At 40.6% G+C, this 23,485-nt stretch overlaps 1 protein-coding gene across 3 annotated transcripts; it reads right to left on the bottom strand.

Moving 5' to 3' along the window:
- Nucleotides 1-748: 748 nt before the first annotated feature.
- LOC108938670 (zinc finger protein 618-like) lies at nt 749-22,144 on the bottom strand. Of its 3 annotated transcripts, XM_018759491.2 has the most exons (13): nt 21,820-22,144; nt 17,372-17,626; nt 16,226-16,303; nt 15,476-15,520; nt 14,596-14,685; nt 14,404-14,484; nt 14,017-14,106; nt 9,182-9,274; nt 7,974-8,051; nt 5,569-5,613; nt 5,081-5,158; nt 4,781-4,891; nt 749-2,920 (listed from the first exon to the last, which is right to left on the bottom strand). In XM_018759491.2, exons 2-13 carry the CDS (start codon nt 17,598-17,600, stop codon nt 1,380-1,382), a joined length of 2,559 nt encoding a protein of 852 aa, XP_018615007.1. In that variant the 5' UTR covers nt 17,601-17,626; nt 21,820-22,144; the 3' UTR covers nt 749-1,379. The 3 variants fall into 3 exon arrangements, with proteins under 3 accessions (XP_018615007.1, XP_018615006.1, XP_018615008.1); XM_018759490.2 differs by having other exon boundaries at nt 14,404-14,685; XM_018759492.2 differs by lacking the exon at nt 21,820-22,144 and having other exon boundaries at nt 14,013-14,106; nt 17,372-17,520.
- Nucleotides 22,145-23,485: the final 1,341 nt, after the last annotated feature.

The raw sequence follows: 23,485 nt of genomic DNA, 5'->3' as shown, positions 1-23,485 counted from the left end.
AGGTACAAACATATGTATTTTTTCTACCTTAATATTCACATAATGAGTCATAAACTCAGGAGAAATCCCTTACAAGAACAGAAATTGAAATTCAAAATACACGCTTTGGTAGCATGCACAGCGTACCTTCTTTTTCACATCTCTGTTGTCTTTTAGTTGTATGCCTACTCATAACCATCTCTCAGAAACGTTGTGACTATAGTGTACAATGAGACCTAAAGCAAAAAATGGTTTTAAAAAAGTGCTTAAAGCTGAAAAGGCAAAGGAAAGTCGAAGTTCAAGTGATAAAACAGAATTCTCTTGAAAGGCAACATAATTATAAATGACTTTGTGTGGTTTGAGTTAGCATTAATTTAATCACAAATTATGCTTTACAAGTAACTCAACAGACAGGGGTTACGCGCTCCAACAGTGGGCCACCCAAGAAAAGAACAGAGCCACAAAAAAGGCAACTGTAAGACCAATGGTGAGACGGAAAGGGCACAGAAACAGGAGCATTGAAATGTGTTATGTATAAGTAATTTTGAACATGTGGGTATTAAGCCTGGATTTCAAGTGTCCCAAGCACTTCTCAGATTTTGACTTTTGCGATGAATTAATTTCTGTATAACTGGGGGCATAGGGGCGTGGGGGCGTAGTGGGTTTGGCCAGTGCCCGCTCTGTGACGGCTCTGCAGCTCGAGCCCTGCTTGGGGTGCCTTGCTATGGACTAGCGTCCTGTCCTGGGTGTGTCCCCTCCCACTTCAACCTTGCGCCCTGTGTTCCCGGATAGGCTCCAGCTCACCACGATCCCACTTGGGACAAGCAGTTCTGACAATGTGAGTGTAGTTTCTGTGTTAATTGATAAGGCAAGGATTTCGCATGTTTCCTGAAAAGAAATGGGTGAACCTTTTGTGGTTCAAGACTGCATAATTTATTTTTCTTACTTATATTAATGGTAATGAAGTGTTCTTTTTATGAGAATTCACATTACAAGTATATTTTTACGAACTAATTATACTCATAATACAAATGAAACTTGAAACACCGGTTGTTAACATAATACGTCACATATAGTAAATAGACAATTAAGTACTATACAACACTAATATGGCAAAAAAATTTGAAGGTGTAGTATAAAGAGAGACAGCCATCACTGAAATAGTTTAAGGGTAGGTGTTCAACATTATATGTGTGAGAATGTTTTCATCCATGTGTTCATTTAGAATAGAGTTCTAATGTGTAAAGAGACAGTAGATTTCGTTCGGACAGTGCAGTCTAAAATCACAATTGTCTCTGGATCTTATGTGCAATAAAACTAAGAATTATGCTTAAGCGTCTGCCCTTTGCTTTGTCCTACAGCTGATGTATAAGTCAAATACTTAATGCGATAATGTGTTTTCAGGTCATATTGGACCTCAAGAAGATTAGCTTGTTCATCTCCTCAGGTGTGACTTGCCTCTTCCTCTTCATAGCCAGGATCTGCTCACATAATCCCACACAATCACTGTGTGTACCTACTGCAGGGGCAGCCAGCAGCCAAAGAGCAAGGCGTGACAGCATGGGATATTTCTCCATCGTGGATCTCCAGTACTGGAACGGGTCAGATGCACTGTGGAATAATGGCTCTGCCAGATACTGAAGCAGTTCCTTTCTCACCTGCTCATCTTTCCCACAACCCCACACTTTCCCTGAGTCCAAACAAGCTCTCTTTCCATCTGGAGGCTCCTCACCATCCCTGTCCTCCTTACCCGCACCATATATGCCACTAGGGCTCACCCTCTTCAGCTCAGCTGCTATATCACACACCTTCCTCATTACTTCTTCATGCTGATGTGACGGTACAGATCGCAACTTTTGCTGGGGGTCAAGGACCATGGCGACCTCATGGGCCTTCTCCACAATGAAGTTCTCTTTCAGGGCCTCTAGAAAGCAATGGCACAGCCTGCTCCCAGCTCCCGGGTCACTGGCTTTGGAGGCAAAGAGCCTCTCAAGGCGCAGGTAGATGGGTAGTACATTTTGCAGGGTGGGCCCACGGTCACAGCTAAGCTGCACTGCTGCTTGCCGCAGCGGAGACAGTAGGGAGACTAGGATACCTAGGAGGTGCTTGTTGAGACTCTGTAGGAAAGGTGCCAGCCTCCTACTCCGCCCAAGTGCTTCGCAAATCTGCTCAAAACGCTCATGCACTAGCAGCAGAGGCTCTAAGCTTTGGTCCCAGCAGGCAGGGGGCGTTGGGGAAACATCCCCAGAAGTTCCTAGACTTAGGATGTCTCCTGAGTGGCCTACAACCCCAACAAGGTCCCGACAGGCAGCCATCAGCTCCTCCAGCTCATGCAGACCCCGTGCTTTCAGGTTCCTCCTGCCCAGCACTGCCTGTGCCACGGCACCCAGGGAACAGCCCGCACAGCGGAGACACATGCTTGCTTGGCCACACAGGGGCACCTCCCAAACCCGTGGATCCATCACATAAATGGTGCGGACCTCAGATGTGGCAAACTCTGAAAGGACATTCTGAACCCAGTGTTGGACCTGCTCTGCTCCCTTATTGAGGTCCACCTCCTTAACTCCCAAAACATAATGTTTTAGTCGCACCCCATCCACCTGATAGGCTGTGAGCACAAAGCAAGTGTCTGACCCGACGGCCTGAGAGTGGCAGGTCACAGCAATTCCAGATGAGGTGTTGGAGCCAAGAGCACAGGTGATTCTCACCTTCACCTGGTTGTACGTACAAGGCAGCTGCTTTAGGGCCAGGGAGCCCATATCGCCCAAGGCATCCCTCACGGAGAAGGCCCCATGCCGTGCTCCTGTGTCCACCAGGATCTGGGCCAGCTTAAGGAAGTCCTTCCCACTGAGGATGTTCAGCATCCCCAGGTCAGTACACATCACTCGCAGAAGCCGTTCTGCTATCTGCTGATGGTCCTTCTCTGGCAAAATGGTGCTGACTGCACAAAGACAGAGCTGTCAAGCAGAATATCTGACAAACACAGTCTAAAAAACCAAATCACTCAAACACACAAAGCAGTTGTACAAGAAACACGAAATTGTATAAACGGTGTGAGGAAAACGACTGTCTCTATTATACACTGGAAACAACCATGTTTGAATGCTTCAGATAGAAGTAGTATTAAAAATGTTTTCGATAAATACACTAGCTTCGCATGTTAGACATTTATGGGCGGCATGGTGCCACGGCAAGTAGCGCTGCTGTCAAACAGCGCCTGGGTGGTTTGAGAAGACATGGTTTCGAACCCCATTCAGTTTGTGTGGAGTTTGCATGTTCTCCCCGTGTCTCCGTGGGTTTACTCCAGCTGTTCCGGTTTCCTCCCACAGTCCAAAGACATGCTGTTCAGGTAACCCGATAGTGTGCAAATGACAGAGAAAGTGTGTTCCAGTGATGTATAGACAAGTGACGCATTGTAAGTAGTGTATCTAGCAGTGTAAGTCACCTTGGTGAATAAGGTGTGTGGGCAGATAACACTACATAGAGTTCACTGGAAGTCGCTTTGGAGAAAACCGCCTGCTAAGAAAATGAATGTACAGTAAATGTTACTTGTTTAAGATAGAAACATATTTCAGTTATTTATTTTCAATCACAATTTTGTCAGAATTTTTATTTTTCCAAAATTTCACTGCTGCAGAGTGAAAGAGATGTTTCTGCACCCAACCATACAGGTAAGTTGAAAGTACACCACACCCAAACAGAAAAGGAATTTGGCAACAACTTAAAGTCGCATTCTTGGAGCTGACAGCTTGTGTCTGACATTCAGGTATGTCCATGACTAATAATAAGATGTCAAAAGTAATGTCATGTTTCTAGCATGAATCAGTCAAGAATCTAAAATTAACAGGATTATATGAAAACTGTGTATGTTTATTTCTATTCAGTTCAAGCTATTTTTTATTTCAATGTAGCTCAAAGTTAGTAAAATCAAAATGAAAAGTGTGGGGTATGATTGTGCAGTAGAAGGCACTGACTGGGTGTAGGTTCAAATCTTTCTCAGTCTATGTGGAGTGTGCATGTAATATTGGGCTTGCGTGGGTTCCAGTAGGTGCGCCATTTCCTCCTAGTCCAAAGACGTGAGTTTAAGGTTAACTGTTTTTTCTATATAGCTCTTAATTTTACTGTGAGCATGACTTTATGTGTGTGTGTGGCCACCTTGCAATATACTGGTGTTCCATCCAGGGTGTACCCTGACTGGCCTTGGCCCCTCTACTTCTAAGATTTTTTCTTTCTTTATTTTTTAATCTGAGGTTTTTACAGAACCTAATCAGCAAATAAATTAAAGAGATTTCCATAACATGCAGCTTGTTGATTTTGACTTTGTGGTCAAAGAGTCTTTGGAACAACAGACAAATAAAGTTACTAATAGAATTTTTGTACAGGGGGTGCAGTGGCACAGCGGGCTTGGCTGGGTCCTGCTCTCTGATGGGTCTGGGGTTCGAGTCCCGCTTGGAGTGCCCTGTGACGGACTGGCATCCCGTTCTGGGTGTGTCTCCTCCCCTTCCACCCTTATGTCCTCTGTTGCCGGGTTAGGTTCAGGCTCGCCGCGATCCCGCTCAGGACAAGCGGTTTCAGCCTGTGTGTGTGTGTGTGTGTGTGTGTGTGTGTGTGTGTGTGTGTGTGTGTGTGTGTGTAGAACTTTTGTCCTAATTCCGTTCGTAATTTGAAAAGCCAATGTATAGATGAGGATTACACATTTATCCAACACTGCCATGTTACCCAGTATAATCGATAATGTTAAAGGATCTGAAAAAGGGAAACTCAGAACACAGCTAGTATTATATCAAAATATGGATGTTACCTGGTGGATGCTCCCCATGAGCTGAGTGGTTCTTATCTACCGACATCTCCACACATGTGGGACTTGGGCGTGCTGTGATAGGTTCAGCCTTGATATGGTTTTTGTTGTCCGCTGTGAAAACAATGAGGTCTAAAGATAATGAAAATGTTGTTCCAAATATAACCAACCTAGCAACTTGTTTCTGGGTTTGTCTTTTCCTTTCAACTTACACAAAAGGATTTGAACCTCCACACAAAATTACTACATCAACAACAACTGAAACAAACTGTCCTTCTGTGTCTTGTTGCCCAGATGACTCACCAGCATGGGACTGCATGTGCTCCAGCAGGTTGTTATAGAACTGAAATTGGATTCCGCAAGATCCACATGTGTACAGTTCTAATGAACAGGAAACAGGCAACACAACACTCTCATGTGAATCACAAAGACTATAAGGTGTTATGCAGCCTTCTAGATAATGTTTAATTTTAAGTCTAATTTTTTATGGTTAAAAAGTCTGAAGTCTACACCATGCATTTCTGATTACTGTAGTGTTATGTCGATCAAAACAAAAGCATTTACCACAAAAATTAAGCAGCAACATAATTGTGGATTTAGAGGAACGCATTTTCAGTAGGTTTCACAGCAGAGAATTCCATAAGAGAAAAACACTGCAATGTACTCTGCAGTGTCTGAGATTTCTTTTTAAGGTGGACTTCAGGGGACTGAACTGTGCAGTTTTAACAGATATGCGATCATCATGAAGAAACATAATAGAAATGTCAGAGAGCACAAAGAAATACACTCACTATGTGCACCAGAAAATGAACTGGGCACCTTGGGACTCGAGGTTCCTGTGAAGAGAAAGACTGAAGTCAAGCACATTGTACTTCTTGCCTGCGCCTTCTCAAATCTGATAGGATTCGTTGTTAATTTTTCTTTCTCACTCCCCCTCCACTGTCAGTCTGGCACCATCTATCCTCCTTTTTAAACTCTTTTACACACCCCCTCTTCCCATTCCTCATTACAATGCTGTCATCCAGTCTCCCTCCTTCCAGACAGCTCATTGCCAGTGACCCATCATTCTCTATTCTTCCATAATTAAATTGCATGAATCTCATCTTTACAGTACAGCAGCTGCAATTCCATTAAATGTTGTGAAAGCAGAATATTACACCAGCAATAAATGCAGAGGCTTTGTGGGAAGAAATCTGTCACATTCTCAACGGTAATTTCAATAGATCCAGTCAAAAAGCAACAAATTAGGAACAATGATGTGACTGACAGACTTTCAAAATTAAATACCTGGCACTGTATTAACAATGTTTAAGTGTCAAAAGACCCAAAAACTTGGGACTATCATGCTGTCAGATGTTACCATACATGGGGTGTCTTAAATCTTAATTACAATAAATGTGCCGAATGTGGTGGACAAGGCGTGCCTATGTGAACTGGGACATCAGGTTCAAGTAGTAATATCAATTTATTAGCACTTAGTAACAATGTTATGAATAGAGGCAGTCCCCAGATTACGAACGAGTTCCGTGTCCTCAGTCTGTCTTTAAGTCGGATTTTGACATAGGTCGGAACAGTTAGGTGTGGTGGGTATCTAACGTCAGTTTGTCAAATGTTTGTCTTAGTATATTGGATATCGTGTACCTTTCTATGCATAAAAAAACATTAAAGAAACACTTTCGGATATACTAAAACATCTTTAATATAACAATACAGTAATAATAATAATAATACAATGTAATGATGGAATCATAATAATAACTGATAATAAATTTAACTACAGTATTTATAATACAGAGAGACACAGAAAGAGATAATAAATGTTACTACTGTCATGACGAAAAGAGGACACAGAGGAGGTTGGACCCAAGTGCAGGATTGTTTATTCAGAATGGAAGGACTAGGCGTGTTCTCGTGGTCGGGGACAGGCGAACGGTCAGTCGATCGGCGAACTGAACAGAGGCGAGGATCTGAAATCATGGCTGAGGGACAAAGCGGACGGTCATTACCAAAGCAACGTGGAACGGGACAGGGGAACGATGAGGGACAGGACTTGGAAGAGCAAAGCAAGGTATGTCTGAAAACGCAGGGGGGGATGGTTGTCTGGACTGAGATGCCACAACTGGGAAGAGGTTGAGAAGTGTCTTTTATAGCTGAGTGCTCTCTCAGAGAGAGAGCAAGAGAGAGAGTGAGAGAGAGACAGTGTGTGTGCATGTGTGTGCGCAAAACATTAAAGAAACTTTAATGTTCGCTTTTCCAATGTTCGTTGGCGTTTCATCTTTTTCCAGTCGCTTTATTATTTCCACTTTAGTTTCAGTCATGATCGTTTCCCTTTTCTTTGGTGCATCACCATCACTTGCATCACATTTACGCTTCAGTGTTATGGTTAGGAAAGTAAAAACAAAAAAAATTAAAGCTAAAACCAATAACACACGAGACACTGTTAACAGCAATGTGGTCCGACCGTAAAGAATGAAGTCTTTGTCCTACCTCGGGCTCATGCGTCCCACCCACGAGCCGTCGAACCGCTGTAGATGCGCAATGTTTTGATGCAGGTAGCAAATAGTGCCCGTTTGTCATTAGAACCATTGTATGTAATTCGAATTTTTAATATAATAGGCTTAATAACAAAGTTTTCATTTGATTGTTACTTACGGGTGACAAAAAAATTAACTTCCAGTCAGGAAGGGGGTGGTTCGTAACTATGGGTTGTACATAAGACAGATGTTCATAACTCAGGGACTGCCTATACCTGTAAAATGACTTAAAAATATCTTTAAATCTAGAATGCACAGGAAGGGTGGGCAGCCAACTTTGCACTTGGACCCTCAGAGGTTTTTTTTGTCCCTTCCCTTTTGAATGGGAGTTTTTTGTTCCTTCCCCTGATGTCCAACAGGCATACTTACAACTTTAACAGTTAGATACTTATTGTGGCAATTTAATGTATGGCCAACCTTTTATTTGCATTATGTTTCTGATCCTTTGTTCAGCACTCTGTACCACTTTGTGAGAAGAGAGCTCTTTAAAAACAAATTGATGAACTGAATTGATGCATTTTGAGAATTGATTTATAAAATATGAGCATTTTGAGGCCATTTCCTTAATTTAAATATGGTTCAATGCTATTAAATCTTTTACAATAAATAATTATCTCATCTCATTATAAAGGCAGCGTTTGTTTTGAAGAGGAAGTACTCACCACTGGAGTTCTGTGAACTGTTGGCCTCTGGCATTTTGGTTTGCTTCTTGCCTTCCATTTTCTGGCAGAAGACATTTTCTGTGTAGAAAAATTATGGTTAAAACCCTCAGGGAGCATTTCAGTGGTTGCAGTAAGAGGCTGGGGACTTCTGAGCACTTTATTTGTAGACCCACTAGGGAAAGGAGTATACTGACTAACACTTACTTAACATATGTTTACATAATTACAGTTAACCAGAGGGAAAGTCCAAACAACTCCGTACATTGGAATAGGATTCAGAGTTAATTAACCATACTGTGACCCTCTGGACAGGTGATCTGCTTCCAGCAGCCAACGACAACCAACAAAAACCACAGGGTTCTATGGCCAGGACCTGATGACTACCTACCTTGACCAACGGTGAAACCAGAGAATTGGATACCTACTTTAACTTCCACAAACTTTTATCTCCACCCAACAGACATACCAGTCTTTGTTCAAGGAATATCCATCCATGATTTCTGATATCACATTAGAATTCCCTGGAGAGATGGACAGGAACCGGTACTTGGTCGCCAAGAGAATTATTTTTCTCCTCTTCTTTGCCATGGGAGTTTGTTTTACTGTAATCTGCTGCCAACTGACGTATCCAAACTTAGCTATTACTGCTGCTACTCTGTGTTGTATTTTTACTGTATTTGCATTGTATCTTGAACATTGATCAGCGCTCTGAGTCACCTTGATGAGAAGCGCATTCTATCAAAGTAAATTGAACTGAATTAACTGTGAGAACAAACTGCGGTATCTTTCAAGATAATTTGGGGATGAGTTTATGAGACCATAAATAATCTGACAACATCATTATAATTTATGAGGAAAAACAGTCAGTCCAAGTAAATCTTAATGTCCTGACATGTTTATCCATCTATCCAATATCAATAACCGATTTTTCCTGAGCAGGGTTGTGGTGAACCAGGGGCTATCCCAGAATCATCAGGCACAAGGCTGATGGGAGTACTGTACACCCTGGACGGTCCCTCATAGGGTAGTGACATGTTTATGATCGTATTATATTTTCTTGCCATACACTTTTAAAAAAGAAAAATTAGCAGAATTTAATTTACTTGTTTGGTATTAATTCCTCAATGATGTATTTTCACATATATAGCGCATCATTCCCAATACTCTTAAAAAACAATTAAGACATGATAAGCCATGCAAAGCTGTACCTTTTCGAATGTGTTCAGCTTTAGAGGTTTCATGTTCCTTGTTGCCCAAAGGATGCTGTTTTGACCGAGAGGACCGCATTTCACCAGAGCGACCTGTGTTGATTAAAAAAAAATATTTTATTCAAAATTAAATTGATTGAACATTGATGTATGGATGAGTGACCCATTGTAAGCAGTGTATCTAGCAGTGTAAGTCACCTTGGTGAATAAGGTGTGTGGGCTAGTAACACTACATAGTATCCATTGTAAGTCACTGTGGAGAAAAGTGTCTGCTAAGTGAATAAATGTAAAATGTAAATGTAAATTATGGGTAACGTCAGCTCACCAGAAATGAATACAATCTATCTATACTGGGTCATTTTTTTACAAATATTTTTAATTTTTTTTTTTTTTTTTTATTTTATGTCTGTTGCACATCAAAAGTGACCTGGGTTTCCATGTCCAGACAACAGCTGGGAGCAGCCAAACAGTATAGGACTATGCGATCAAATTCATTCAGCTGCCTTCCACAGGGCCTACAGCCTATGTCTTGTATTTGTGAGTGTGGCTTATCAGTAACTAAATGACAAATGTTGCCTGTTTATGTGACAAAACAATCAACATGTTATGACACATTTTTTTCCATTTTCAGTCATTTTAAATTAGTTTTAATGTTAATGTAGCTCAAAGTTAATAAAATGTAAATAAAAATGTCAATAAAATATTACTAAAATAGAGCTGTAAAAGGATACAGACATATCTTCTCACATCACACCTTGCCTCTCAGATATTCTCTGCCTGGATGACTGATCAACAACTACAACTCAACCTCTACAAAACCGAGTACCTTCAGCTCCCAAGAGATCCATCCACCTATCAGGAACTCTCTATCAAACTGGACAAATTGCTCATTTAAACCACTTCACCAGTCAAGAGGCTAGGAGTATCAATCAGCATCCGCAGCATCAATCCATATCTCACAACACACTCTACGCACCTCCCGGCCCTGGCCATGGTGACATCCCACCTAGACACCTGCAACTCAGTCCTGTCTGGTCTTCCAGCCTCAGCAATCAAGCCTCTTCAGCTGATCTGGAATGCTGCTGCTCAAGTAGTGCTTCCATGTGTCTCCCCTCCTTGACTGTCTCCACTGGGTTCCTATAACTGCCCATATCAACTTCAAGACTCTGTGTACTGCCCATAATACTTGGAGACCTGACCACTTGCTATGCCCCTGTCCCCTGGTTGCTGTGTCCCATCTCTAGCTGCTCAGTGGTCCCATGCACAAGAGGTCCAAAATCAAAAGCCGAAAAGTCCCCGGTTTTAGCTCCAATATGGTGGAATGATCTACTCTCTCTCAGAACTGCTGAATCCCTCTCAACATTTAAACAGGGTCTCCAAACATATTTCTTTCAGACCCACTTCTCTCCTGATCTTCTACTTGTTCCATAAAATATCATTACATTACATGTGTTTCAAAAAATACTCCCAATCAATTCCATACGCAGCTACTCATGTAATGAACTTTGGCAAAAAAAAGGGTTGTATTGGACTTATTCACTGTACTTCAAGAATCACAGGTCTGCACCTATGTCTCTCAATCAGCTGGGGAAATGCACTTTCATTTAATGACTTGTATATCACACTTGTGAAAACTATCTGTAAATAAATGTTGAAATTTTCCAGCACATTCTTTTTATTATAGCTACATCTTAGACTTATACCGCACCTACTTAGCAAATAAAATATAATAATAAAATAAAATAAAATATTGTACTCTATTATTGTGTAGATAATAAAGAAAAATAAAAATGCTCATGATGTATGTTGCACTTGTTGTTTAAAGGTAATAAAATACAACAAGTCATGCAAAGGATGAGCATCCTGTCCATGGTGTTCCTTGTCTCACACATGATACAATACAATACACTCTGAAACATAGTGACTCTGCATATCAGAAGTTCTTTATAAGAATGGTATAAATCTTAAGTCTTAGAGCTATTTTAATTAAATATGTCTTCACTGGGGGCTTTTACAGAACCTAACCAAATAAATAAATTGTGGGAAATATGTACTTAGGCTGGCCCCTGACTTATGAAACCTTAAAGAAACACTTTGCACCAATACAAACTTTGCTGAGAGATATTTCGAATTTATTTTTTCAGATAAAGAGAGACGGTTTACCAATTCAAATCACATGCCAAAGGTTCACCCAGTGCGCCAACAGCGATGGTGAAAGGTAAGCACTGCTTTAAGGTTTTCAAAGGAGTGAAGAAAGAGGAAAAGAAGCAAACAGCTGGTGAACAAGCTGTATATAATTCTCTGGCTTCTACATGTACCAGTTTGGAGCCCCTGGTCAAGTGACATCTCTCCAGCATCCTGCCCCTTCATTAAAACCTCTGGCACTGACTTAATACACAGTTGTTACCTACACTCTAGGTAAATAACATGTAAGTTACATTGCTTTCCAAAAATTTCTTACAATTTCACTTTTAACTCATTACATTTGTATTGGGATATTTGTGAATTTCATGAGATATCTGGAGTAAAAGAAAGAATGGAAGAGCTGTAGGTGAGTACAGACACCTAACTGTAGCTCCGGCCAGAATTCTTTATTGCTCTTTGTCATAAGCGCTCCTGCCAGGGTACTCAGCCTCCAGGCAAGCACACACGGTGTCCCAGCTCACCAGAGAGAGGTGCTGCCTCCTTGAGTGCTATTCACTATCTGTTCAATGGAGGTATGAGGGGGACAGTCTGCTGTTGTTGCCGTTGCCTCCATCCCCAGAGCTGTCTTTTTTGTCTTTACATACATTAATTTATTTATTTAGCAGATACTTTTCCCCAAAGCAACTTCCAATTAACTCTATGTAGTGTTATGAGCCCACACACCTTATTCACCAAGGTGACTTCCACTGCTAGATACATTACTTAATGGGTAACTCGTCCATACATCAGTGGAACACACTCTATCTGTCACTCACACACTATGGGGGAAGCTGAACAGCATATCTTTGGACTGTGGTAAGAAACCCACGCAGACACGGGGAGAACATGCAAACTCCACACAGACTGAGTGGGGATCAAACCCATGTCCTCTCGCACCACCCAGGTGCTGTGAGATGGCAGCGCTGCTCTCTGTGCCACCGTGCAGCAGACACTCTCCAGAGCGATGTACAACAATGTATAAAAGTGCATTTCGCAACAATGAAAAGTTACATATTTAGACACACCATTCTTGAAGCACAGCCTTTTTTAATGGCTACCACCATTTCTCCTGCGGCAAGTAGATAAGCAGTTGCATACAGAATTGTGGATGAGCCCCTGTTATACTCTGTCACATTCAGCTGACAAATTTTCAGCAACAGACAAACTGCCGGTCTCAATTAAGTTCATAAGCAGAGAACTAACTGTAGTAATCTTTTATCAGTTGTGTAGTGGTTGATTTAGAAACAGAGTCATGAACACACTTCCAGTATAGATTGTGTTCATTACATTTATTGTTTTAGCTGACGCTTTTCTCCAAAGTCAATTTCAATGGGATTTACACACACATTTTCAGAACCGCTTGTCCCATACGGGGTCGCGGGGAACCGGAGCCTACCCGGCAACACAGGCCGTAAGGCCGGAGAGGACACACCCAGGACGGGACGCCAGTCCGTCACAAGGCACCCCAAGTGGGACTCGAACCCCAGACCCACCGGAGAGCAGGACTGTGGTCCAACCCACTGCGCGCACGCACACACACATATATTATCTGAAGCCGCTTGTCCCAAGCAGGGTCGCAGCAAGCCGGGGCCTAACCCGGCAACACAGGCTGTGGGGCTGGAGGGGAAGGGGACACACCCAGGACGGGACGCCAGTCCGTCACAAGGCACCCCAAGCGGGACTCGAACCCCAGACCCATCGGAGAGCAGGCCCTGGCCAAACCCGCCACACCCCCGCGCCCCCCTGCTTCAATGTGATTTATCTATTTATGAAACTAAGCAATTTTATTGGAGTAATTTTACAATAAGTACCTTAGTTATGGGTGCTACTACAGTAGGGGAGAGGTCTGAAAGTAAGTAGGAAGAGTCTGAAAACTCACCTTTTCCAGACCCATTTCGCCCAAGATCTCTCCAGCTCATGTACGGTGTAAATGTTCATGCACCGTAACTTCACGAGCATCACCAGATAAAGCCTTTATTCAGCCACTACTCCAGCATTGTTTGTTTGCTTGTGTATCTTATAATATTATTTAAAAAAAAAAAATTGGTAGGAAGGTATCAGGATTTGTCTATCTGTGTTTTATGCACCTACTTGAACAATGAACCTCGGTGCAGCAAGCGGTAGGCAACAAACTAGATTTACCTGAGTCACATGTCTGCAGCTATGTCTCTTTCTCTTAATGCAATGCATAAATTGTACTTTTGCTGAGATGTACGTCGCTTTGGACAAAAGCACCTGCTAAATGAATAAATGTAAATGTACAGTAAGTAAGATTCAACCTGGCAAACTTCTGATCCAAAGGCAGCAGCTCTAATCACTCATACTACATGCTACCCCAAAGGAAGGTACAGAAGTTTTACTATTACCATATTTCACACTCTTCCTTTGGACAGAACATGAAAACCACTCGCCTTCAGCAGTAATCAAACACACATATGGTCGCATAGCTTAGGCACTGTGAAGCACCAGTCCTACCCACTACCTTACTATGTTCATAAGCTGAAAACCCAATGCATAGACGGGTTTTCGGGAATGTGGTGTGTCACTCTCGAGAGTTCCACATTCACTTTAGGACAAAAAACCAAGCAGGTTCTAAAGGACTGTGAAGTGACACATGAAATATGAAGAACTCTGTCTGCATTGTCACCTACGTATGGGTGCATGTAGAGCCAAATGTTCCTGATAGGGATTGAAGTATTTGTACTGCTTCCCACAGAAGTCACAGACATAGTTCCCAGTTTCTGTAAGAAAAAGATATCTTTTAAAACACTGACCTCTGTTTAGAGATATGCAAAAAACTGTTACTCTGAAATAATGCACATAGTTTAATAATTCATTATCATTGCTTGTCTGCAAATATATTAAGCTGTAAAGGTTTCTCTAAGTCATCATCACTCACTCTACCTATATATCACCACTCCAACAAAGAACATCTCAACCAATCGTCAGTTTCCACCCTAAAAAGTATCCTTTACTGATCAGTGTGACCCATTTATACACATTAAAAGCTTATCTTTTATCCAACCCCAGTTACTTACTTGGTCCACTTTTTTGAAAAGGCTCAACCTGCTCCTCCTCTTTCGACTCATCCATAGGTAAGACAACCTGCTCATAAGGGTCTGGACCAGATAAGCAAATATTAAACAGTGCAAACAAGAGCTCCGGAAATTGGAGCTTTATGCATTCTGACACAACTATTTTGCTGTGTAATTGCGAAGTGTAGACTCTACCATCAACAGTGTGAAGGTCCCGGTGCTCCTGAAAGCAGCTGTAGTACTTGTACTTCTTCCCACAGATGTCACAGGTATAGCGGAAGCTGTCTGCAGTCATACACAAAGAGAGTTGCTAGTTGCTAATATTCAAAAAATAAAAACAGAAAGGCCATGTAATGTATATGCATCGCAACAAATTGCATTTATAATAAGAAAGATCATTTTATGAGGAACAAATTTGTATCGTGTGAAATTACAGTATTTTACTGAAGAACATGCAGTGCGTTCATTACTTTTTTTTTGTTGCTGAATTCCTCAGAGCACCTGCCTTACATTTTGGCATGTGTAGATTTATGCATCTTGCTCACTTACACATTGACTTCAGACTGAGGCACTGAAAGTATCACTGTGTCATTCCTGTTCTTGAAGCTGATGAAGCCATTGCGACAATATGAATAAAAAAACCAAGCAGCAAGCGTTTCCCAAAAACATGAAAATTACCTTACCAATTACCATTAAACACTACACAAAGCTTAAAATTTTCAAAGTGACTTGTAATGAAGGCCTCTTGCTCACTTGTCTTTGTGCGAGTACAGTTCTCATCCATAATTTATTTTCTGAATATTCAAGAACAGCAAGGGCTACAATTTTGAAACTATTTCTTAACAATATGGAGTATTTAAAATTCATGTGTCAGATACTGTGGAGCTGTGGAAAGTGTTTTCACAAGTGTGCTGTACTGTAACATGGTCCATGGTGGACTAATAGCTTAGTCCACCCTCGGATGGAATGGAAGCTAGACAGAGCATGCAAACCGTCCAGTTTAACAGGAACAAACCATTAATCACAGAATGAAATTAACCGAACTACATCTATAAAAATGAACCTAGACACTTACTGCTGAGGTTCTGGGATCTGCCTTCTTTACAGCCGCTCTCTGTCTCTAACACACACATACAAAAATGTGTCACAAAAATAACAGAGACATTCAATGTGTCTGTCATATATGAATATTACAGGACTCACACACACATTGAAGCCACTTGTCCTGAGCAGGGTCACAACAAGCTGAAGCCTAGCCCAGCAACACAGGGCGCGAGGTACACACTCATCCAGGATGGGGCACCAGTCCGTCGTAAGGCACCCAAAGCGGGACTCGAACCCCAGACCCACCAGAGAGCAAGCACAGGCCAAACCCACTGTGCCATCTCACACACACACACGCACACGCACACGCACACAGTCTGAAACCACTTGTCCCAAGTGGGGTCGCGGCGAGCCGGAGCCTGACCCGGCAACACAGGGAAGAAGGATGGAGGGGGAGGGGACAAACGCAGGACAGGACGTCAGTCCGTCACAAGGCACCCCAAGCAGGACTTGAGCCCCAGACCCACCGGAGAGCAGGATCCGGTCAAACCCACTGCACCACCGCACCCCCCCTCCTTATTACTGGACTGAGAAAACAAAATAACAGACATTGAACGTATGAATTCTAGAGGAGTGAGAACATAATAAGAAAGACTAAGTTCCACTCTTGTCACAAGCGGACACTGTGCTGTTTAACATTTCAAAAAGTTTTTTAAAAAAAAAACTAAATTTTGTAATTTCACGCATTCATGTAGTGTAGTGTTTCAGTAGTAGGTTCTACCTTTGTGAGCTCTGACATGTGTCTGAAAGCAGTTGTAGTATTTATACTTCTTCCCACATACTCCACACGTGTAGGACCCTGCAGAGAACAAAATAAAAATGAGAACAAAAACACAGCAAGTTGAAAGATGCAATCATTGAAAACAAGTTGTCAGACACACTTCCACAGTATAAAAGGAAGCACTGCTAAACTTAAGTACAATTGATCCCCCACTTACGCAGTTAATTGGAACCAAGAGCTGGTTCATTACTTGAAAAACAGAATCCCAAATGGAGCAGGTGATTGACTCTTTATCGGTCCTGTACTCAGCTACTCATGTGCACAAGCAAAATCAGCAGCACTGGACAAACTGACTCTGCTACAGGAATCGCATGTCTGCATTTATAACTCTGCTTCTGTTGTGAAATGCACCTTTGTTTACTTTGAGTTGTAGATGTCTTCTGAGAAAAGCATGTGCTGAATGATAAATGTAAGAGGCAGACAGCCCTTCCCTCTGGTAAGCCGAGATGCCATGAGCATACACCTGGGTGTACTGTGTCGCCTGGGAGAAGTATTCATGACTCAGTGTCAACAACAAATAACTCCACTAAATCCCATTATTACCAGAATAATAAAAAATAAAAGCATAATTGAGAAATTTTAAGAATAATTCCAGCCGTGTTGTTATTTATGTTGAAGCACAGACAATAATTATACATCAACTAAGAGTCAGAGGTATTAACAGAGGTGAAGGATGACAGAGCACTCGGCACTTCACTGGCAAGCTCAAAACTGGTAGATGCATAGGCATTAGGGTCATCTAAAGTATATTTACCGTCTGTTTACTTCTTTTTAGACTTCCTCCACTCTTTGACAAACTTAAGGCAGCGCTTACTGTTTATAATGGCTTTCTGTCTCTACATTGGGTGACACCTTGGTGTGTGATCTCAACGGTAGTGTGCTAACTCTCTTTTTAAGAAAAATGTAAATACTACATACTTCACAGAAACGTTTTCATTACCTAAAAGTTTGCTACTTGAAGGTTTGTAAGTCAGAGACCAAGCATATACAAGAACAGCAATCTGAATTTATACTTAGGTGTCACTGTCATAAGTCAGAAAAAAAAATCTTTCTTCCCTGACTGAGAACAGACTAAAAGCTCAGTACCCTGTGTCTGAGTGTTGCGACTTCCTCCAATGACCACACAGACCTCGGCAGGGAGGTTGTCCTCTCTCTCTTTACCATTGCTGGATGTGCCCACCCCTTTCTCCGACTTTCCTGCAGATGGAGAGGAGCACTGGGGCCCTGGGTCTGCTGGCCCAGGGTTCTGGGCTTCCTGAAATGACCCAGGATTTGCCTGGTCCAGCTTAGGGACAGAAACTTTCTGAGCGCTCATCCTCCTGTTCTTGTCTGCAAGTACACCTGAAACAAAGGAAAGATGGTGAACACCACATAGTATTAAAAATGTTAATGCAGATTATGCCGCGGCATACAAGGCACTGACAATGCCTATTGTAGTATGCACTTATAAAGCAAAAGAAACATTCAAAGCGACATGTGGAGTCACATAACTCCCTTTTTTAGGATATTGCTGTAACCATGCATTTATATTTATCTGATGTTTTTCTCCAGAGCAACTTACAGTGTTAAGCTACTTAAGATTAAATATTACTACCACTTAAAATTTAAACAACTGAGTACATTTACATTTATTCATTTAGTAGACGCTTTTCTGCAAAGCGACGTACTTCACTGGAGCAATTCAGGTAAATTCCTTGCTTAAGGGTACTACAGCAGGAGGTGCAATTCAAACATGCAACCTTTGAGTCCAAAGGTAGCAGTAGTAATCACTATACTACCTGCTGATTCAACCCAGAAAACAGAATACTGCTTAGCAAATAGTTAAACACAAAAGGGCAGCAGTTAACTACAGTAAATACAAGACAGCCTAAAGATGTAATGTTTTAAATTCAGAAATTCAGCATTTGTTAATGCATATAAGATTAAAACACAGAGACAGTGACAATAAAGGGGCTGAAATCGTTAGCCGATCCCATAAAGGCATAAAGTCCTTCAGTTCTCGTTGAGAAGGATTGGGAGTGAATACCCAGCCTGCTATTTGCAAGTGGAGAAAAAGCCAGTAAAAAGCAGAAAAATGACATTTTGCTCGGAGAGGTTTGCAAAGACTGCACAAAGAAAATGCTTAGAGCTGATGAGCATAATGGATAAACACAATTTATTTATTTAAATATTACCAGAAACTGCATGTATCAGTGCATCAGTTCAGTACAAAGCTGAGTACAAAAAAAAACACAGATTACTGAAGACAGAATCGATTCGCAGCTACAAATTCCAGAGGAAATATCATTTAAAACTAATACTGTGTGTATTTACTTCTCTGAGCCATCTCCATTAATAAAAAGCATTATGTTTTACTCTACTTAACAATTAACACTAATATAAGCTCAGGAAAAACCATGGAATGAGATGTACATAGCTCCCGTTAAAAACAACCACAGTAAACACCTTCAAGCTCAAACAGATTCAATATATAAACCTCAACAGTAAATATTAACATCCTTTCATCTGTGTGATTTCAAACAGAACTGTCGAGTGAGAACAGTTCAATCTATATGCTAATTCAGAAAATTTACAAAACAGACATGACTATAACACCAAAACATATTTCAAATGCACTCTTAAATGACACAAAAATAAGTTAACAGCTCAAAAGCAGGAATTCAGACCACTCAGAGATTGCTGTAAAGGGTATGCATCCAGAAGGACTTAATTTTTTTGAAAATTAAAATTGAACTAGAAATTATAGCACTGTGATTTACTCATTCATTATTCCAAGTCCAGGTGCACATATTAATGGTATTCCATACAAATGTGGGATTTTTAACATTAAAAATATGCTAAGAGTTTCCAAGAAAATGCTGTATTCTCTAGGCTGAATGATCATCAAAAGTCTGAATAGTCAGTACCCAACACAATACAAAATTAAGAGAAGGTTGAGAGAACACTGACATACTGATGGCAAAGAATTTACTTGTTTTCTGGGATACTATTGAAATAATACTATTCTGTATCCTTCCATCCCTTATCAATAACCACTTGCACAATGCAGGGTCACCGTGGTCCAGAGTATCTTCCAGAAACAGTCTTAACTTGTCTGTAGACTGAAGAAACAGAGTCTTACAAATATGTCTGTAGACTGAAACCATGTCCAAACTATCCAAGGAACTGAGACACAAGCGCTACCCACTGCGCCACCCTATACACTGGATACAGATGAAAATAAAGAACTGGACAACAAAAACTAGGCAAAGTGTTAAAAACAAAAATGCAGTCCACAATATCTGTTGGCTTTCTTGCACATGCTGTGTGTCCCCGATTGTCATTAGTTGATGAATTTACAAAAACCATCAGTCCGGGACACAATAATGCCCTTTTGAGGAAGCAAGCAGGCGGCAACATTCACAAGACATGCCTTGAAAACCACAGAGAGAACAGAAGAGACACTACTTTGCCATCAGAGTCAAACACTTGAACATTTCAAGTGGAATAAGCTGTAATCACAAGGTATTAGAACATCCATAAGGTACAAAAAAGACTTCCAACCTCCAGTGCAAAACTAGAATAATTTGTGGGGCTACCAGTTAAGCAGCGGATAAAAGACAATGAAACTGGCTTTCAGCAAAATTGCCGTCTTACCGGCATTTAGTGAGTCATGTTGACAAATTTTTAGTAAACTGTTTTATCCAGAATTTAACAGAATTTATAATCCTGCTTTCTTTATATTGTATCTGTGTGCTCTGTACAAGAAAAGCCCATATTAATCACACACTTAAAAAGACATTAGACAAAATCTACATTATGCATATTACGCGTACGTACCATAAATTATTCAAATAATATTAACATACTAACATGCCGCAAAAAATTATTCTCATTACTTTGACTGAAACCAAAGTCATTTATATGTTTGAACATAATCTGAATTTTGTTAGAACTTTACAATATACAATAAGAATATCAGGTGCTTTCAAAACAAGGGCCCATAACAAAGCATTAAAAAAAAAAAAAAAAAAAAATTAAATTAGAAGTCCGACTTATTAACAGAACATTTTTGTGGGTTGATTTTCATGTACAGAAACCAATTTGTACTTAAAACCGTCATCCTAAGCATATAAAAATAATTTAAATAAAAAGAAAATGTTGCACAACGACAATTTCTATTAAGTGCTGTATTGGTCCACAAAATACTCAGAACCAGCAGACCTGCTTATATATATGAAATCACACTAATAACTTGAGAGACCTGTCACACATTTCTCAATTAGTTCCTGCTAAGATGATGCTTTTATCAAAAATAACTTACAGTATCTGACCCATTTATACAGCAGAGTATTCTTAACGTATCAGCTCAGGCAAGTACCTTGGCCAAACGTAGCACAGCAGAAAAGGGATTCGAACCGGCAACCTTCAGATTACAACTCCACATCCTCTTCTGTTGTGCTACTCACTGTCCAAGTCCTAAACAACCCCTCCATGGTAGGTTTCAGGAACAATACAGTGCAACTGAAACAAAAACTGGCCATTTTTTGGAAGGAAAAATATGCTTGTAATCGAAACAGTATAAATGTGTCCCCATATATCTAAATTATTGATTAATTGTATTGAATAATGTTCACATAGATCTGTGCCTTTCAAACACAACGTGACTTTAAATACAGACTGACTTTTAAAGATCACTGCAGTCAAACACTTAAGTGAATATGTAAGGATTCCTGGAAACTGACTGTACGAGATTTTTTTTTTTTTTTTTTTTTACTAACTCTACCCTCATCTGTTTGATCTCTACAAACTGTACGTTTAAATCTCAGGAAAACTAATGGTCATTTGGAGTATTTCGCTGCCGAGGCTTATAAACAGACATTTATTATAAGAGCAGCTCCAGTTCCAAACAAAACAGAAGCATCACAGGTTAACGTCAAACATCCAATTTCATACTTGTTCCTGGAATTTTCCCCTTATATTAACAAACAAAATAGCTGCCACTAGATGGCGCCATTTTAATAAGATTAATTACCGTCAGAAAAAAAAAAAAAAATGTGGCAAGCCAGTTTTTAATAAAAGGATTTTAAATATTAAAAAGCATTTCAGTGAGACGTAAAACGGCACACCTGAGTCCCTATCGATGCGTTGATTCACAGATATGTACATTAATATACCAAATACCTAAATTCAAATAATCTTTTCGGGGAAATGATCATGAGGGCTTCAAGAGCTCTTTCTTTAAATCGTGTTTTCCCATAACTGGAAAGCAGGCATTTCTCTGTGAAATAATAACGATTAGTTGAATTACTCAATGAAAAGTTTGCGCAACAAAAAACAAAACGACGCCGGCCGTTATTTATTAACGGCGTTAAGAGATTTGTTCCATTTCAAGTTAAAATCATGCCTCCCAGTTGTAATATAGACTGACGCCTTAATCGTAGTCTGACGCAAAAATTAATTATACATCTCACTATGACCATTTTCATTTTTAAAGGAGAATAAAAGAGAATAAAAAAGCGAAGGAGCAGGTCGTCGGTTGAGGAGTTAGTTACCTGTCTAAAGGATGCGGCCGCTGTGGGGGGGGGGAGCTGTCAGGTCGCGGAGCGCGGGAACCCGCCTAAGCGCGAGCGCCGTTTTCTACCAATAACACACATACCAGTAAGAAAATTAAAACGCCCGACTTCTTTATTCTCTGCAGCGAATAACCAAAAAACCCTGCACTACACGTGTGTGTCAGCGAGCGCTGCAGCTCAGGAGGGGGGCGGCTAAGCGAGCGAGCAGTCGTCTCGTGCCAGGGCGCGCCGTTCGGCCGCTCGCGCTGGCGCTGGCGCGGACGATGCGGGCGCGCGACGCAGGCGCTCGTCCGCCATCACGCAAGGGCACGAGCGCGGCGCGAGCTGCTCGCGAACGCGTCGACGAGACAATGAATGCGGTGAACGACCATAAACTTACGCGGGAAAAGTTGGAACTGTCAAAGCGAAAGGTGCAAATGGAAAGACAGGGAATAGGAGCTTGCATACGCATTCACCTGTTTCATAAAGTCTAAAGAGTCATATACGTATTTTTTTTTTTTTTTCCACACGGATTAAAATGACCCGCTCACAGTGTTGTTAATAATATTAGTTCTATGAAGTCCACATTTCTTTAATTAATATTCCCAGTAACGGTCAGAAATGATGACATGCTTAGTTTCCTAATTTTTACTTTCGAATTCACAAATTAAGCCGTGTTTTTTTTCTGGTTGTTGGAGTGTGACTGGCTGTGCAGATGTTAAACAGTGTTCTGTGGCTGATTAATGTTCTTGTCGTTTGCACTCGGGTCTGTCCTCTATTATTAAACTGCCTTTACATTTGAATTTGTATTTAAAAACTTTAACAAAACAGCAAAGTAAGAATAATAAGACCAAATAGTCGTGAAGCCCCTGAGAAAGAAGAAATAATCATATATTGCTGAAACAGATTTAGTAAGCGGTTTTTCTCTTCTTGTCATGCAGATTATCTCGGGCATAAACACAGTGGAAATTGACTTGCCACGTTCACACAGACAGCTGCACCAGTCTGAAAAAGCAATAAACACTGAGGGGGCGGGGAATAAGATGTCAGTTTTTAAATAATAATAAAGGAGTATATTGTTTGCTGTGGCATGCCAGACATGGAATTTATAAACAAATTAATTAAATGTTATATAATAACATTAGGTAATCTGTAATAATATTGAAGGGCTAATTGACCATATGCAAGTAGTCCCAGAAGTTATTCAGTGCTATAAATTCATTTTATATGTTCTATCTGTACAATTTGTCTTATTTCCTTCCTGAATAAACTACCACTGCAAACCCATGGTTGTCCAACTTATTCTTACATACATACATGTATATGAATTTGAAGCGAATATATCTTGAATATGAAATATGAATATAACCCTAACCTTATATACATATACACACACACATATATGTGGGAAATCGCCTTCAAACTGAAAGGGATAAAGGTTGTCAAATACTCTATTGGTCCATTTTTAGAAAAATATTATTTACTGATACTTTACCATACAACTGAAATTTTCAGGTATTTCTAAGAATAATGTATTATTTTAACTTGTCGTCAGGAGAATTAATACACAGACTACAGTAACAGTGAACTTTATAATAATGTTGAGCTGAAAAATGGAAATTACATAAGGTGGCCCTACTATGAAAAACCACTGCAATGGCTAATG

This window comes from Scleropages formosus, chromosome 17 (genome assembly GCF_900964775.1).
Source record: "Scleropages formosus chromosome 17, fSclFor1.1, whole genome shotgun sequence".
In the NCBI taxonomy this organism is placed as follows: Eukaryota; Metazoa; Chordata; class Actinopteri; order Osteoglossiformes; family Osteoglossidae; genus Scleropages; species Scleropages formosus.
Note: the sequence above shows the minus strand (reverse complement) of the source record. Positions and strands in the feature narration are given on the sequence as shown.

Coding starts and splice junctions, on each gene's coding strand:
- LOC108938670 (XM_018759490.2), bottom strand. CDS start 17,600: ATGAGCGCTCAGAAAGTTTCTGTCCCTAAGCTGGACCAGGCAAATCCT. Junction 14,686..15,475: donor CAGATCCCAGAACCTCAGCA/GTAAGTGTCTAG, acceptor GTATGACTGCAG/ACAGCTTCCGCTATACCTGT. Junction 8,052..9,181: donor AGCTGAACACATTCGAAAAG/GTACAGCTTTGC, acceptor TTTTCTACACAG/AAAATGTCTTCTGCCAGAAA.